The 15,926-nt window shown below is 45.3% G+C and overlaps 1 protein-coding gene across 1 annotated transcript in view; it reads left to right on the forward strand.

Annotated features, from left to right (window-relative positions):
- Positions 1 to 15,926, forward strand: part of LOC114643290 (NACHT, LRR and PYD domains-containing protein 12-like) — a 547,995-nt gene that overhangs the window by 65,956 nt on the left and 466,113 nt on the right. Inside the window, exon 6 of the mRNA XM_051921829.1 lies at positions 4,724 to 6,449. Coding sequence (XP_051777789.1) covers positions 4,724 to 6,449 — 1,726 coding nt within the window. The remainder of the gene's footprint in view (positions 1 to 4,723; positions 6,450 to 15,926) is intronic.

The following is a 15,926-nucleotide window of genomic DNA, read 5'->3' on the forward strand; positions in this document are numbered from 1 at the left end:
CTATGTGGGAGAAACTGGACAAACACAGTAAATGAACTTACACAGGTTCCACATTAAACATGGCAACACAGATGTTCCTGTAGCGGCCCACTTCAACAGCCATGGACACTGTGAGAAGGACTTTAAGGTCACAGTGCTTATGGGCAACTTCAGAACACAGCAAGAGAGAAAAGACTGGGAAGTTAAACTTATGCTAAAATTTAATACTTTACAACATGGCTTGAATAAAGACAAGAGTTTTATGGCCAGATATAAGGATTGTTTACATCTCTCAGAATGACAGACAACCGGACTACAGACCCACATTGTTTCGAAAAAACTCATTACAAACTTCAAATGACTTTGTTGGACAGTTATCTTACCCAGAGATCTTGACAATACATTGTTCTTTTCTCTCTTGTTAAATTAACCCTAGCCTGAATGAATCTATTAATTTTTTACATTTAAAATTTCTCATTTAAATATTTACCAATGTTGTTTCTTGTCCTAGAGCGTGTATATAAACATAAGAAACTCCAGTTTCTGTATTACATCTTGCCTGAAGAAGGGGCCTGAGTTGCCTCAAAAGCTTGCATATTGTAATCTTTTTAGTTAGCCAATAAAAGGGGTCATTTTGCTTGGCTTTTCTCTACATTTGAAATGGAGAAATTGGCCATTTCTGCCCCTCATTGTACATTCAATAACCGTTAACAAGAAAGTGGCATCATGATTTTTAAAAGGTTTGCAAAAAATATTCAAAATCAAAAACTGAAACCTTTAATTCCCAGAATTCTTTAAACCCTTACTATGACGCACCAAGTTGTGCTCAGGTGCCTGTTTGTTTTCATTCTCCTTGAGATGTTTCAAGAACTTGATTATAGTCCACCTGTGGCCCCCTAAATTGATTGGACATCCTCCAAAAAGGCACACGTGTCTCTGTGTAAAGGAGGTTCAACAAATCACACTGCATATCAGGACAAAAAACAAGCCATGAAGTTCAAGGAACTCTCTGTACAATCAAGTAGTAGTGAAACATGGAATGAAGCAAAGGGATAAAACCATTTGTAAAGCTCTGAGTGTTCACATGAGGACAGTGGCCACACTTATTGTGTATTTGGAAGAAGTCTAATAATACCTGGGGCCTCATTCATAACAGCGTGCGTAGAATGCACACTATAACTTGGCGTACAGACAAAAGTGGAAATGTGCGTACGCACAAAAAAATCCAGATGCATAAATCTGTGCGAACACCAACTTCCATGACTTCTGCTCCATAAATCCCGATCAGTGTGAAAAGTAACGTATGTGCACGCACCTGCTGCCCCACCCAAACTCCTCCCAGAATTACGCCTCTTTGAATATGCAAATCAATATAAATAGCCCTTAAGCTCAGCATTCTGTGAAAAGACAATGGTAAAAGCATTGGGGGGAAATAAAATAATTTCAGTGAATACCAAGTGGAGGCAAAGAAAAACGTACTATTTGTTGGTTTAAACAGTGGTATAAACAACAACAGGAAGTTGATCGAGTGACATAGAGTGTCGGAGAAACTCGAAAGCTCAAGTTCACAAAGTCGCACAGTGGCCAAAATAAAAAAGAAGTTGTCATATATCAAAGTCGGCGTTAAAAGGCGAGTCGTAGCCCACCGTCCGAGTGTCATATGGAAGCTTATTAGGGTACAGAGAAAAGAAAAAATAGGGACAGTATGAGAAAAAAGCTTGAAATGTCAATTTTAATCTCAAAATGTCCACTTTAATCACGTAGTTTATTTTATCATTAAAGTCGAACGTCATAAACTTCACACTATGTGTGTGAATCACTGCATGCTTCTTAAACAGACTTTCTCTTCCTCAGCCAGACGCAGAATTCATTACTTTCGTGATATTACAGGTCTCTGAATAATTAAAATGCTGAGATGTATACTTGATATAATTTTCATGATGATAGGATTTAAAGCATATTATTAAACATGGGAACACGGTGGCACAGTGATAGTGACAAGCTGGCGCCCCATCCAGAAATTGTTATTGTCTACCGCAAGATGCTTGCTGCTCCATGCGCAACCTTCAATGAAATAATTTATTACAGAAGTACTGTCTCTTTCAAACATACTAACCTCCAATTCCTGTCCTTCCTTTTCTTTCTCCAAATACCCAATCGCCACACAATCAGCTCTGTAATAGACGTTAAGCCATCTGTAAGATTAGAACGCAGATTCTTCAAAACTTTTAAGGAACATTGAAATATCTTTATAGTACATGTTTAATTATTCTATCCATCTATCCTTCTAGTGTTGTGCCAGCCACAGCAAGAATACAGTGCGAGGCAGGAACAATCTGTGCACAGAGCGCCAGCTCATCGCTAGTGCAGCGACACTGTGTCCTCACATGTTTAATTATTAACAATATAGATTATTTAAATGATGTTAACATTTTATCTGTATAATATAATAAACATATTTTGTTGCATTTCATCTTAAAATGATATGATCACCATATGTAAATACGCACTTTATAAAGTGGCTCAAGTTGTGCAATATTATAACTGTAGTGCAAGTTTACAGTGAGGTGATTGTACTTATAAATACAAACAGCTCTACAAGGAGCACTTGATGGACTGTGAGTGCGTTTAGAGCTCTTGGGATGAAACCACACTGGAACAGTAGCACTGCTTTGACACTGGGTGCCGCCAGTTTGCAAAACCGAGTGGAGAACTTGCGAACGCCAGGGATTGAGCTAGTGTGAAAATGTGTGTGGCTTTACCCAAGTTTATGTTTTATACAGTACATCGTGATTTGAGCATGGAAATGAGAGTACGCGACATTTTTGTGCGTACGCACCATTTATTAAAGGAGGCCACAGGACTCTTCATGGAGACTTTTCTATCCATCCACAATGAGTAGCTGGGTAGGAAGGACCTTGGTCAAGGAGGTGACCAACAATCCAACAATCACTCTTAGAACTTCAGAAGTCCTCTCCTGAGATGCAAGAACCTGCCAGAATCATATCCATCTCAGCAGCACTCCATCAATCAGGCATCTTTTGGAGATTTGCTAGATGGAAGCCCCTGTTAAGCAAAAGGCATATAAAGAACTCTGAGAGCGTGAGGAAAAAGAATCTCTGGTCTGAAGAGACAAAAACTGAACGCTTTGAGCAGAACTCCAAGCACTTTGTCTGGCAAAGACCAAGCGCTGTTCATTAGCTGTCTAATACAATCCTACAGTGAAGGTTGGTGGTAACAGCATCTTGCTATGGGGGTACAGGGACAGGGAGACTGGTCAGAATTGAGGGGATAAGGAATGCAGCCAATTCCAGAGAAGTCAATGAAGAAAACCTGCTGCAGAGATCACTCCACCTGAGACTGGGGTGACTTTTCAGTCCACAGAGTGGCTTCTGGACAAGTCTCTGAGTGTCCTTGAGTGGGCCAACCAAACCTCAGTCTTACATCCCATAGAACATGTGTGGAGAGACCTGAAGATGGCAGTTTACAGGCAGTCACCATCTAATCTAATGGAGCATGAGAGGATCTACCAGGAATAATGGGATAAACTCAACAAATCCAGGTGTGCAAAGCTTATAGAGACTTAGCAAGAAGATTTGAAGTTGGAAATTCTGCCAAAGGGGTTTCTTCAAAGTATTGCTAAACACTTGTAATAATGAGAGATTACACTTTTCTGAAAACATGTTTTCACTTTGTCATTATGGGTTATTCAGTGTTGATGGGTAGGCAGAAATGTCAAATGTATCTATTTAAAATTAACTCTGTAACATAGTAAAATATGCAGAAAGGAATGGAGTCAGAATACTTTCTCATTCCACTGTTTTTTTGAGTTACACAGAACTACTCATGCAGTTTATTATTTTTTTCATTGCATTTAAGGCCTTTGATTTAAATGTATTACTCAATTATCTTTGATTCTTTGAGTAGAAACTTCTGAATTGTTTCTGTATTTGTTTCTACACTGTTGTGGGTAACCATTTATCTGAAACCAGGCCTGTCCTAACCTTCCTGCTACCCTCTCTCCCCCAATCTTTGAGTTATCTACTTATATGTCCCACCTAACACCCCCACACCCTCCACATTGGTGTCCCTCCTGATCAAATGCATCTTATCAGGTCATCCCAATGCCCCATACACCTGTGCTCCTCAGTCTTATATGGACTGAAAAGTCAGAACTTCAGAAATGACCACCATGTCAGTTTCACTCCTCAGTTTGGCACTTTACTCCTTGAAATGTCACTCTGCCCACATATTTGTCTTCTGTTCCAGTATGGCCAATGAGAACTAAATCCCCCCCAACCCTTGCCAGCAGACTGTTCACCCTTCCACCCCTTTCTGGGGTGACTGGTTTTCAATTGAACCGCTGGGGCTCCTCCACCACAAAATTGTCAGAGTCACTGTCAAGCTCCACAAAGACCTGAAAATGGTTGATACCTTCCAGCTCTGAGTTGGAGCCATTGGCCAGTGTGCACCCGTAGCCTTGTGTGTACTGCATGTCCAACAATGACATCTGCCTGCTTGAAGTCTCCTCTCAGGTTCACACTATCCCCCTTAAAAGACACCTGAGCAAGATTTGTAATCTCCTACTGGACCACAGGTTAGCCACCTCCTCAAGTTCAGTGACCCTGACTGCAAGGTGCTGATCAGCTGGCATCTCCCAAACATCAAAGTCAGACTCCAAAAAGTCCAAATGTTTTATTTATTTTTTTTGTTCTTTTTCACAAGTTCTCTTTATCACTTTCAGGCCTCCATGAGACACACAGAGGTGGTGTTTCTGAATCCACTAGAACTCTGGAGGATCAGGCTTCACCTGGAGATCCACGCACCAGAGCTGTGGGCTTTGAGACTAGATACACAGAGCTGATGGTCATTGGTCAGTACAAAAGAACCTACAATGAGAGACTCCATGAACTTGAGAAGATGGGGAAGACTCATGCAGAGCTAATAGAGGAGCGGACCAAAGAGAAATGTGAGAGAATCTGGACTGAGCAGCTTTTTAGGAGGAGTCCTGGAAGTGAGACAGACCCTCACATTGTAGTGGTCAGTGGGGTGGCTGGAATTGGGAAGACCACCATGGTCCAGAAGATCATGTTTGACTGGGCCAGAGGCACTCAGTATCAGAGATTTGCTTTTGTGTTCCTGTTTAAATTCAGGGAGCTCAACCTACTAGACACAGAGACAGAACCACAGATGTCTCTGACCAGGCTCATTGTAAGGCACTATAAATATCTCAATGATACGAAACTGAGAGAAATCCTGAAGAAACCCGAATCTCTCCTCTTTATATTTGATGGACTGGATGAGTACAAACACAAACTGGACTTTACACAGCAGTGGTTCTGCTCAAACCGAGATGACTACTTTCCTGTCCAAACCCTGGTCACCAACCTGGTCAGAAGGACATTACTGAATGGCTGCACAGTCCTGATAACAACCAGACCAACAGCTCTGGAGACCCTGGACACTAAGAGAGTTGATCGATTTGCAGAGATCCTGGGTTTCTTCCCTGAGCAAAGGCTGATGTACTTTAAGAAGTTCTTTGGTGACACTGATCAGGGCTGTGAGGCTTTTCAGTATGTGGAGGAGAACGCCATCCTGTACACCATGTGCTTCAACCCCTCGTACTGCTGGATTATCTGCTCTGTGCTGAAGAGCCACTTCATGACACCAGAAGAAGAGCGACGAGATGTCCCCAGAACTGTCACTGAGCTCTTTGTGATGTTCCTTCACAACATCCTCACCAATCACAAGAGAGAAGCTGAGGACCAGCGGGGGATTCTGGTCAAACTAGGAAAGATGGCTTATTATGGAGTGGCCAATAGAAATCTTGTATTTTATGACAAGTTTGAGATGTCCACCTTTGGTCTCCGGACAGTTCTGTCCTCTCCTTTCCTCTCAGGGTTCCTCAAAGAAATCCTTCAGAGAGAAAGCACTCTGGAGCACACGACGTACACATTCTACCACCTCACCCTGCAGGAGTTCATGGCTGCCTGCTCCTTCTACCTCGATCGATCAGGGGGTGTGGAGGAGCTGCTTGAGAAGTTGGACTCATGTAAAGATGGCCGGTTTGAGATTCTCACTCGATTTTTAGCAGGACTGGCCAGATATTCTGTATTTAAAACACTGGGGGGAGTCCTGGGGGAGTTTGAGATGAAGACAGCAAAGCGAATACTGGAGTGGGTGAAGAAGAAAGCTGAACAGGTGCTACAGGGACGAGATAAAAGTGAAGTTCTGCGAGTGTGTCAGTGGCTCTATGAGACTCAGAATAAGAGATTAATCAGAGATGCCATTGGGAAGGATTTAAAGATAGAGTTTAAAAGAACGACTTTATCTCCTCTGGATTGTGCTGTGCTGGGCTCTGTCATCAGCTGCTGTGGAGAACTTGAGGAGCTCAACCTGTCAGACACAAAGCTCACCTCAGAGTGCATCATGAGACTGGCGCCGGGGCTCATCTGCTGCAGACGTGTCGAGTGAGTAATAAAACCTTCATGAGTTTAGTTTGACTGTCTGTGGACTCAGAGGGGTGACATTAGTGTGTCCATCAGGGGGTGTCAGGACTACAAATAGATGAGGGTCCATGACAGAAGATACACTGCTATGTGTCACAGTGCCACCTGAAAGGCACAATAGCAGCTCAATAACAAAAGAAATGAAATAATAATTTATACTTGGCGTGTTTTAATGAATCTTTCAGCACAGAAATTAACTAATAGACCCTCTTTGTTGAGAAATGAGAAATGTACAACTGAAAAGTACTAGAAAAGACATTTTTATGTTATTCTTAGATAAGTCTGTGCATTGAAAGCCTGTTTTGTAATTTTTGTAGTGTGTTATTTTTAAAACAATTTTTATTAATAGCTGCAGGAATCAATAACTTTAATCACAATAAGTAAGTTACAAATTAGTAACATGTTCAGTTTTGCAATAATGAGACTCTCCTTCATCGTGAAGAATATGAAAGATCAAACACAGAGATAAGCAAGCAAAACACTCCTTAGCCCCCCAGCAGACGTCATCAGGTAGGTGACGAGGTCAGACACTGGTCAGAGATGGCACAATTACTAATTAGGACAAATGTAGCATTCAAAAATAAAGAAAATGTTCATCACAGGAAAAAAAAATAATAATAAAAAAAAACAACCAACAGCAAAACACCAAAGCAAAGAATGAATATTCACCTGTTGCACTCATTCAAATTGATAACTTGGGAAAACATTAAATAAATAAATAAATAAAACTCTAAGAGCCCAGCAGCCATCAGCTGGCTAAAGAGGCTCCCAATGGCGAGACAAACCACAGCCGTCTAACCTGAGCGCTCCGTCCACTAAACCTGAGCCGCTTCTCTGAAAATCCCCCCTCAGTCGGCTTTCACGGGGTTTGTAAATGAACCAGCTGTCTGCTACACTAAGTTAACATGCGGCCATCTTGTTATGCATTCTGGGAGTCCCCCATTAATAAGAATAACACGGTTAGCACTAATGAACTCCTCTAAGAACTAAAGGGGCAACAAAGCAACTTCCTCCAGCTGGTCGTCTCTCCCCGATTGCTGAGTTTGTTTTATTTCACCTCATCACTCGTCAATCACAAATCACCAGCAGCCTCATATTGGCGTCCAACGGCAGCAGCTGCGTCCTTCACGTGCACCGCGGGTGTAGTCAGGAATGTGGAGCCCCCATAATCAAATCACAGTGACGCCCCACTTACATCATTCTGACTAATTATGACAACAAAGTAAATACTTTCAAAAATAAGGAAAAGAAAGAACTCGCTACTAACTCAAGGTGGTCTCGTTATTTATGGTTGATAAAACATCTTAAGTACAAGTGGGGCTGCACTGAAACAACTTTGTATGTAAAAAAGATTCAAAATTTAATCTTTTTAATGGAAACTCAAGTTCCAAAATAACTGTACTTTGTTAACAATTTTCTAAAAAATAAATCTTTTTTTTAATAAAGTCATTATAAAACACACTATGGCTCATCTAATAATTGAGGTACCAGTCTGAGGGGGCTGCCATAGTGCCAGTGCCCTCCACAGAAGAGTCGTCGTCTGTCGCTGACATCACGTGTGCTGTAGAATGTAAAGTAATCATACGTGAGTGCTCAGTTATTACACGTGTGCTGTGGTCATATTAATATTTTTTTTATAGTATTTTATATCCTGTTCCCAGTATGTCATGAAAGTGTAAAGTAATATCTTTATAAATTAAAATCCTGATTATAAAGAGTGTAGAGTTGGCGCAGAATAAACAGCCTGTAGCAGAATCTTTGTGGTGAGCAGTCGGTGATGAAGGTGTCCGCTCTGAGCATGAAGAGGCGCCATGAAGAGACAGCGCTGACCCTCAAACACTTCAGAGACCCTTCTGTGCTGCTAAAGTCCATCAGTCCAAGTGCTCGGCCACCCGCCGGTGAGTGGAGGTGAAGGTCCAGCCTTGGAGTGTCGCCCAGAGCTGAGCGGAGTACAATACAATAGCAGACAGTGTGTGTGTGTATAGCGCAGGGACAGACTCTCAGGTGAGTATTGATGATCATAAATATACAATTAGCACAAGTAAAGAAACAGATTTGTAAAACACACAGAAAACAACGGAGAGAGTGAGCTACAGGAATGGAAACAACAAAATCTGTCAACTAATTGATTGTTGAACTCTGGTCTGGTTATTCAAAAAAATGATAAAAGCAGATTTTTATTTAATTTCAGTTTGTTTTCTGTTTGCAATTTTATTTTCAGTTTAGTTTTTATTTTTCACTCTTTTATTTTCACTTTTATTTTGTTTAACATAACACTTTTTCGCCACTTCAGTTGCAGTTTTCATTAACAATCCTAACCTCTGAACTCCGGCTGTCCGCACTCCTACTGTAGAAATATGGAGTTCACCTCTGGAACTCGTTTTAGTCAAAGTGATCCCTTCACGGGGGGCAGCACAGAGGTGAGCACTGCTACCCCACATCTCCAGGCCGCAGGGTCAAATCCCACCCTCTTCAGTGACAACTTAAGGTCTTTAGGGGTGTAAAGCAGATCAGAAGTAAACCCCCCGATGATCGTCACGTAGCTGACTGGCCTGTCCATACGACAGCAGGACATTAGCAGCAGATTTGTGATGGAGTCACACCTGAGAGTCGACACCATCGGGACTGGAAGCCCTGACACCATGTGGTGTGCCAGCTTTGTGTGGTCAGCAGTGTCATGAGAAGGTCATCAGTCTGACCACTTCATTGGTTCACATGTCACATGTCACTTTATATTTACTAACTGACTGAATGTCTTGTCTGAATTCTAGTAATCGACTGACTGCCACCTCTAATCTGACAACCATATTTAAAATGTTTCTAAGTTCCATCCATCCATCCTCTTCCACTTATCCAAGATCGGGTTGCGGGGGCAGCACCTTGAGCAGAGATGCCCAGACTTCCCTCTCCCTGGCCACTTCTTCTATCTCTTCCAGGAGAATCCCGAGGCGTTCCCAGGCCAGCCGAAAGACATAGTCTCTCCAGCGTGCCCTGGGTCTTCCCCGGGGCCTCCTCTTGGTTAGACGTGCCCAGAACACCTCACCAGGGAGGCATCCAGGAGGCATCCTGATCAGATGCCCGAGCCGCCTCATCTGACTCCTCTCGATGCGGAGGAGCAGCGGCTCTACTCTGAGTCCCTCCCGGATGACTGAGCTTCTCACCCTATCTTTAAGGGAGAGCCCAGACACCCTGTGGAGGAAACTCATTTCAGCCGCTTGTATTCGCAATCTCGTTCTTTCGGTCACTACCCATAGCTCATGACCATAGGTGAGGGTAGGAACATAGATCGACTGGTAAATTGAGAGCTTCGCCTTGCAGCTCAGCTCCTTTTTCACCACGACAGACAGATGCAGAGCCCGCATTACTGCGGATGCCGCACCGATCCGCCTGTCGATCTCACGCTCCATTCTTCCTTCACTCGTGAACAAGACCCCGAGACACTTGAACTCCTCCACTTGGGGCAGGATCTCGCTCCCAATCCTGAGAGGGCACTCCACCCTTTTCCGGCTGAGGACCATGGTCTCGAATTTGAAGGTGCTGATTCCCATCCCAGCCGCTTCACACTCAGCTGCGAACCGATCCAGAGAGAGCTGAAGATCACGGCCTGATGAAGCAAACAGGACAACATCATCTGCAAAAAGCAGTGACCCAATCCTGAGTCCACCAAACCGGACCCCTCAACACCCTGGCTGCGCCTAGAAATTCTGTCCATAAAATTTATGAACAGAATCAGTGACAAAAGGCAGCACTGGCGGAGTCCAACTCTCACTGGAAACGGGTTCGACTTACTGCCGGCAATGCGGACCAAGCTCTGGCACCGATCGTACAGGGACAGAACAGCCCTTATCAGGGGGTCCGGTACCCCATACTCTCGGAGTACCCCTCACAGGATTCCCCAAGGGACACGGTCGAATGACTTTTCCAAGTCCACAAAACACATGTAGACTGGTTGGGCAAACTCCCATGCACCCTCCAGGACCCTGCTAAGGGTGTAGAGCTGGTCCACTGTTCCGCGACCAGGATGAAAACCACACTGTTCCTCCTGAATCCGAGGCTTGACTATCTGACAGACCCTCCTCTCCAGGACCCCTGAATAGACTTTTCCAGGGAGGCTGAGGAGTGTGATCCCTCTGTAGTTGGAACACACCCTCCGATCCCCTTCTTAAAGAGGGGGACCACCACCCCGGTCTGCCAATCCAGAGGCACTGTCCCTGATATCCATGCGATGTTGCAGAGGCGTGTCAACCAAGACAGCCCTAAAACATCCAGAGCCTTGAGGAACTCCGGGCGTATCTCATCCACCCCCGGGGCCCTGCCACCAAGGAGTTTTTTGACCACCTCGGTGACCTCAGTCCCAGAGATGGGGGAGCCCACCTCTGAGTCCCCAGGCTCTGCTTCCTCATTGGAAGGCATGTTAGTGGGATTGAGGAGGTCTTTGAAGTACTCCCTCCACCGACCCACAACGTCCCGAGTCGAGGTCAGCAGCGCACCATCACCACCATATACAGTGTTGACACGACACTGCTTCCCTCTCCTGAGACGCCGGACGGTGTACCAGAATCTCCTCAAAGCCGTCCGAAAGTCGTTCTCCACGGCCTCCCCAAACTCCACCCACGCCTGAGTTTTTGCCTCAGCAACCACCAAAGCCGCATTCCGCTTGGCTTGCCGGTACCTATCAGCTGCCTCCAGAGTCCCACAGGACAAAAGGGACCGGTAGGACTCCTTCTTCAACTTGACGGCATCTCTCACCACCGGTGTCCACCAACGGGTTCGGGGATTGCCGCCACGACAGGCACCGACCACCTTACGGCCACAGCTCCGGTTAGCTGCCTAAACAATAGAGGCATGGAACATGGCCCATTCAGACTCAATGTCCCCCACCTCCCTCGGAATGTGGTCGAAGTTCTGCCGGAGGTGGGAGTTGAAGCTACTTCTGACAGGGGGCTCTGCCAGACGTTCCCAGCAGACCCTCACAACATGTTTGGGCCTACCAGGCCTGACTGGCATCCTCCCCCACCATCGAAGCCAACTCACCACCAGGTGGTGATCAGTTGACAGCTCAGCCCCTCTCTTCACCCGAGTGTCCAAGACATGTGGCCGCAAGTCCGACGACACGACCACAAAGTCGATCATCGAACTGAGGCCTAGGGTGTCCTGGTGCCAAGTGCACATATGAACACCCCTATGCTTGAACATGGTGTTTGTTATGGACAATCCGTGATGAGCACAGAAGTCCAGTAACAAAACACCACTCGGGTTCTGATCGGAGGGGCCATTCCTCCCAATCACGCCCTTCCAGGTCTCACTGTCATTGCCCACGTGAGCATTGAAGTCTCCCAGCAGTACGAGGGAGTCCCCAGAAGGTATGCCCTCTAGCACCCCCTCCAGGGACTCCAAAAAGGGTGAGTATTGTAAACTGCTGTTTGGTGCATACGCACAAACAACAGTTAGGACCCTCTCGTCTACCGGCGTAAACCCCAATGAACAGGCTCCAAGTCGGGGGGCAATAAGTATACCCACACCCGCTCGGCGCCTCTCACCGGGGGCAACTCCAGAGTGGTAGAGAGTCCAGCCCCTCTCAAGGAGATTGGTTTCAGAGTCCAAGCTGTGCGTTGAGGTGAGTCCGACTATATCTAGCCGGAACCTCTGGACCTTGTGCACTAGCTCAGGCTCCTTCCCCTTCAGAGAGGTGACATTCCACGTCCCAAGAGCCAGCTTCTGTAGCCGAGGATCGGACCGCCAAGGTCCCCGCCTTCGGCCACCACCCAACTCACACTGCACCCGACCTCCTTTGCCCCTCTCATAGGTGGTGAGCCCATGGGAAGGGGGACCCACGTTGCCTCTTCGGGCTGTGCCCGGCCGAGCCCCATGGTTGCAGGCCCGGCCACCAGGCGCTCGCCATTGAGCCCCACCTCCTGGCCTGGCTCCAGAGGGGGTCCCCCGGTGACCCGCGTCCGGGCAAGGGAAACGCCGTCCAAAGTTTTCATTCATCATAGGGGGTTTGAACCGCTCTTCGTCTCATCCCTCACCTAGGACCAGTTTGCCTTGGGTGACCGTACCAGGGGCATAAAGCCCCGGACAACAGAGCTCCTAGGATCATTGGGACACGCAAACCCCTCCACCACGATAAGGTGGCGGTTAAAGGAGGGGTGTTTCTAAATTCACAAACCAAATCCTCAATAGATGGACAGCACTATGACTTGTCTTGTCATTGTGAATGTCCACTCAGGTGGCTTCTCATCAAGCAGTGACATCAAATGACCAACATGAGCTGACATTTACAATCAGGATTTGCCTCCCAATCAAACACGTCCTTTGTTAATTCAAACATCCCCTCCATCTTTAGGGTCTCCAGTATAACAAATCACATGAGGACTGGCTGGTCCTTTACGTGACTCCCACCAGCTACTGGCAGACCACCAGCACCTTGATTTGTGTGAGCACTTGAAGTAGAAAGATCAGTTAGAGTTTGTCACAAAGTAGTCGTGACTTGTGTCATCGGGGTAATTAAATCTTTAACCTCTCCCTGGAGGGGCTTCATATCTTTATAAACCCGTCTTCTCTCACTGATTCAGTCTTTTTAAATGATGTGCGTTTAAATCAGGACTACAATCAAATGGCAGAAAGAAAAGGGACTGAGAGAAAGATGGGAATCGAGAGCCAGAAGAGGAGATCAGAACTGATAGATCAAAAAGCTGAGTGTCAAAACTGAAAAGTGAAATCCAAACTCACAGTTGAAACACAAAGCACCAGTTGTGACGTCTGACTTTTACACACACGTGTGTTTATTATTTATGTCACATCCACACACTCAGATAACGCAGAAGTCCAATGGACTGAACTTTATACTCCTTGATCTTTGACAAAACGCTTAGTGTGACCCTGAGTGTCACTTTGTAGCAACTCCTTTACAGCAGACACACAGAATAGTGACACACAATGAATTCAGAAGAAGAACAGAACTAACACAAAAATACTAAAGAACAAGAAAAACAAATACATTTGCAATATTAACATAATAAAAAAATAATTGCAAATCATAGCAATAACAGAGTGGGACAAACATGGGGTACAAGACCACTGAGCAGCTGACCTCGGCCTTGGAGCTTTTGAAAGAGTGAAAAGTCTGATGTCCCCCATGTCCTGCGATCTGTAGCCTGACGAAGGCCTGAAATTAAGCGCTGACTTCGTCTTTGGCTCATCTTCTCGTCGGCCATTAAGAAGATTCCAGCTGTTAGTCGAGCACAGAAATTCAGCTCAGTGTGTCCTCCCTGTTGAAGATTCGCAGCACCTCAGAGTCCGATGACATTTGATTTGTGGCCCTTGTCACTTGTACATCACTGTCATTTGTACACATTTTACTTTAAAAGTTTATTATAGTCACAACGTCCTTGAGTACTTGAATTAAAAACTTGAATTTAAGAACTTCGAATAAAAATGAAAAAAGAATCAGCACCAAGATCCGAGAGCTCAACCGTGTGTTCAGATTTGCTCCCTGGTCCCTGATGTGTGACTAACCACTGTGCCACTGTCCTCTTCATGTCACACGTTTGAGTGTCTGTGTGTCACTTCAGCCCTCCTTAGCCTTCACACTTTGACCAAATGTATAACAACACAATAATCAAACACTTCAGTCAGTCGACATTTTTAGGTCATCTAAAGACACCAAAGCGTCCCATTTGATCAAAGGCCTAATAATCAAATTCACTGAGATGGCCGCCTTCTCTTCACACCTTCTCAGGCTGACTGACAGCTCATGTCCCGCCTCCTCTGTCATTCTGGCCAATCCTGATTCCCAGTTCTGTGGCCCAGTGGCTGAGGTGCCGCACTTGAAATCCCAGTGACGCGGGTTCAGGTCCTGCCTGTCACATGTTGTGTGACCCTGAGTGAGTCACGTCACATGTCTGTGCTCAGAGTAAGAATACAAGGAGAGAGCTAGACATGTAAAGTGACTTTGCATTGAAAGACGCTATATAAAATAAAGGGGATGGCTTTGTCTCTTTTCATATGTTTAACTGCAATGTCTTCACCAATATTTGCACACAAATTCTAATTTGTAAACTGTGTCCATTTGTCCACTTTGTCACAGTGACACTTGAACACATTTTTATTTTTTATTTGATTTAGATTTTTCTGTCTTATTATTTTATTCTGTGTCTTATTTATTATTCAGTTATTTAAATTTGGTACTTAAGTGGCCATGAAGAGTGGAGGCCTGTCCAGGGTCCAAACTCTCTATTGACCACCAAAGCTCTTCAGTTCACCATGTCTGCGACAGCTGGTGTGTGCAGTGACACTGAGAGAGACCCTCACTATGACACAACAAGCCCATCACCTTGAACCCGTGTCACCAGCCGGCTGACTGGAGTTTGTTCATTGAGCTCAGGTGGCTGATAGGCCTTAGAGAAGCTGACTGGACAAAGTGGAGCGTCACTGTGACCAGCCGGTGACCCACTGTGTGTCCCTCCTGGACTGTCATGTCCTCCTGTGTCCCATCACCTCTCCTGTCACCTCTCCCTTGTCACTTATTTATCTTTGTGCTCGTTGTGTTTATTTGTCATCTAGATAGATAGATAGATAGATAGATAGATAGATAGATAGATAGATAGATAGATAGATAGATAGATAGATAGATACTTTATTTATCCCAAGGGGAAATTCGCATACTCCAGCAGCAGCATACTGATACAAAAAACAATATTAAATTAAAGATTGATAACAATGCAGGTATAACAGACAATAACTTTGTATAATGTTAACGTTTACCCCCCCCCGGGTGGAATTGAAGAGTCGCATAGTGTGGGGGAGGAACGATCTCCTCAGTCTGTCAGTGGAGCAGGACGGTGACAGCAGTCTGTCGCTGAAGCTGCTCCTCTGTCTGGAGATGACCCTGTTTAGTGGATGCAGTGGATTCTCCATAATTGATAGGAGCCTGCTGAGCGCCCGTCACTCTGCCACAGTTGTCAAACTGTCCAGCTCCATGCCAACAATAGAGCCTGCCTTTCTCACTAGTTTGTCCAGGCGTGAGGCGTCCTTCTTTATTCTGTCTCCCCAGCACACCACCGCGTAGAAGAGGACGCTTGCAATAGCCGTCTGATAGAACATCTGCAGCATCTTTTTGCAGATGTTGAAGGATGCCAGCCTTCTAAGGAAGTATAATCGGCTCTGTCCTTTCTTATATAGCGCATCAGTATTGGCAGTCCAGTCTAATTTATCATCCAGCTGCACTCCCAGGTATTTATAGGTCTGCACCCTCTTCCCACAGTCACCTTTGATGATCACGGGGTCCATGAGGGGTCTGGGCCTCCTAAAATCCACCACCAGCTCCTTGGTTTTGCTGGTGTTCAGGTGTAAGTGGTTTGAGTCGCACCATTTAACAAAGTCCTTGATTAGGTCCCTATACTCCTCCTCCAGCCCATTCCTGATACAGCCCACAAT

Source organism: Erpetoichthys calabaricus, assembly GCF_900747795.2.
Source record: "Erpetoichthys calabaricus chromosome 1 unlocalized genomic scaffold, fErpCal1.3 SUPER_1_unloc_26, whole genome shotgun sequence".
Lineage (NCBI taxonomy): Eukaryota > Metazoa > Chordata > Cladistia > Polypteriformes > Polypteridae > Erpetoichthys > Erpetoichthys calabaricus.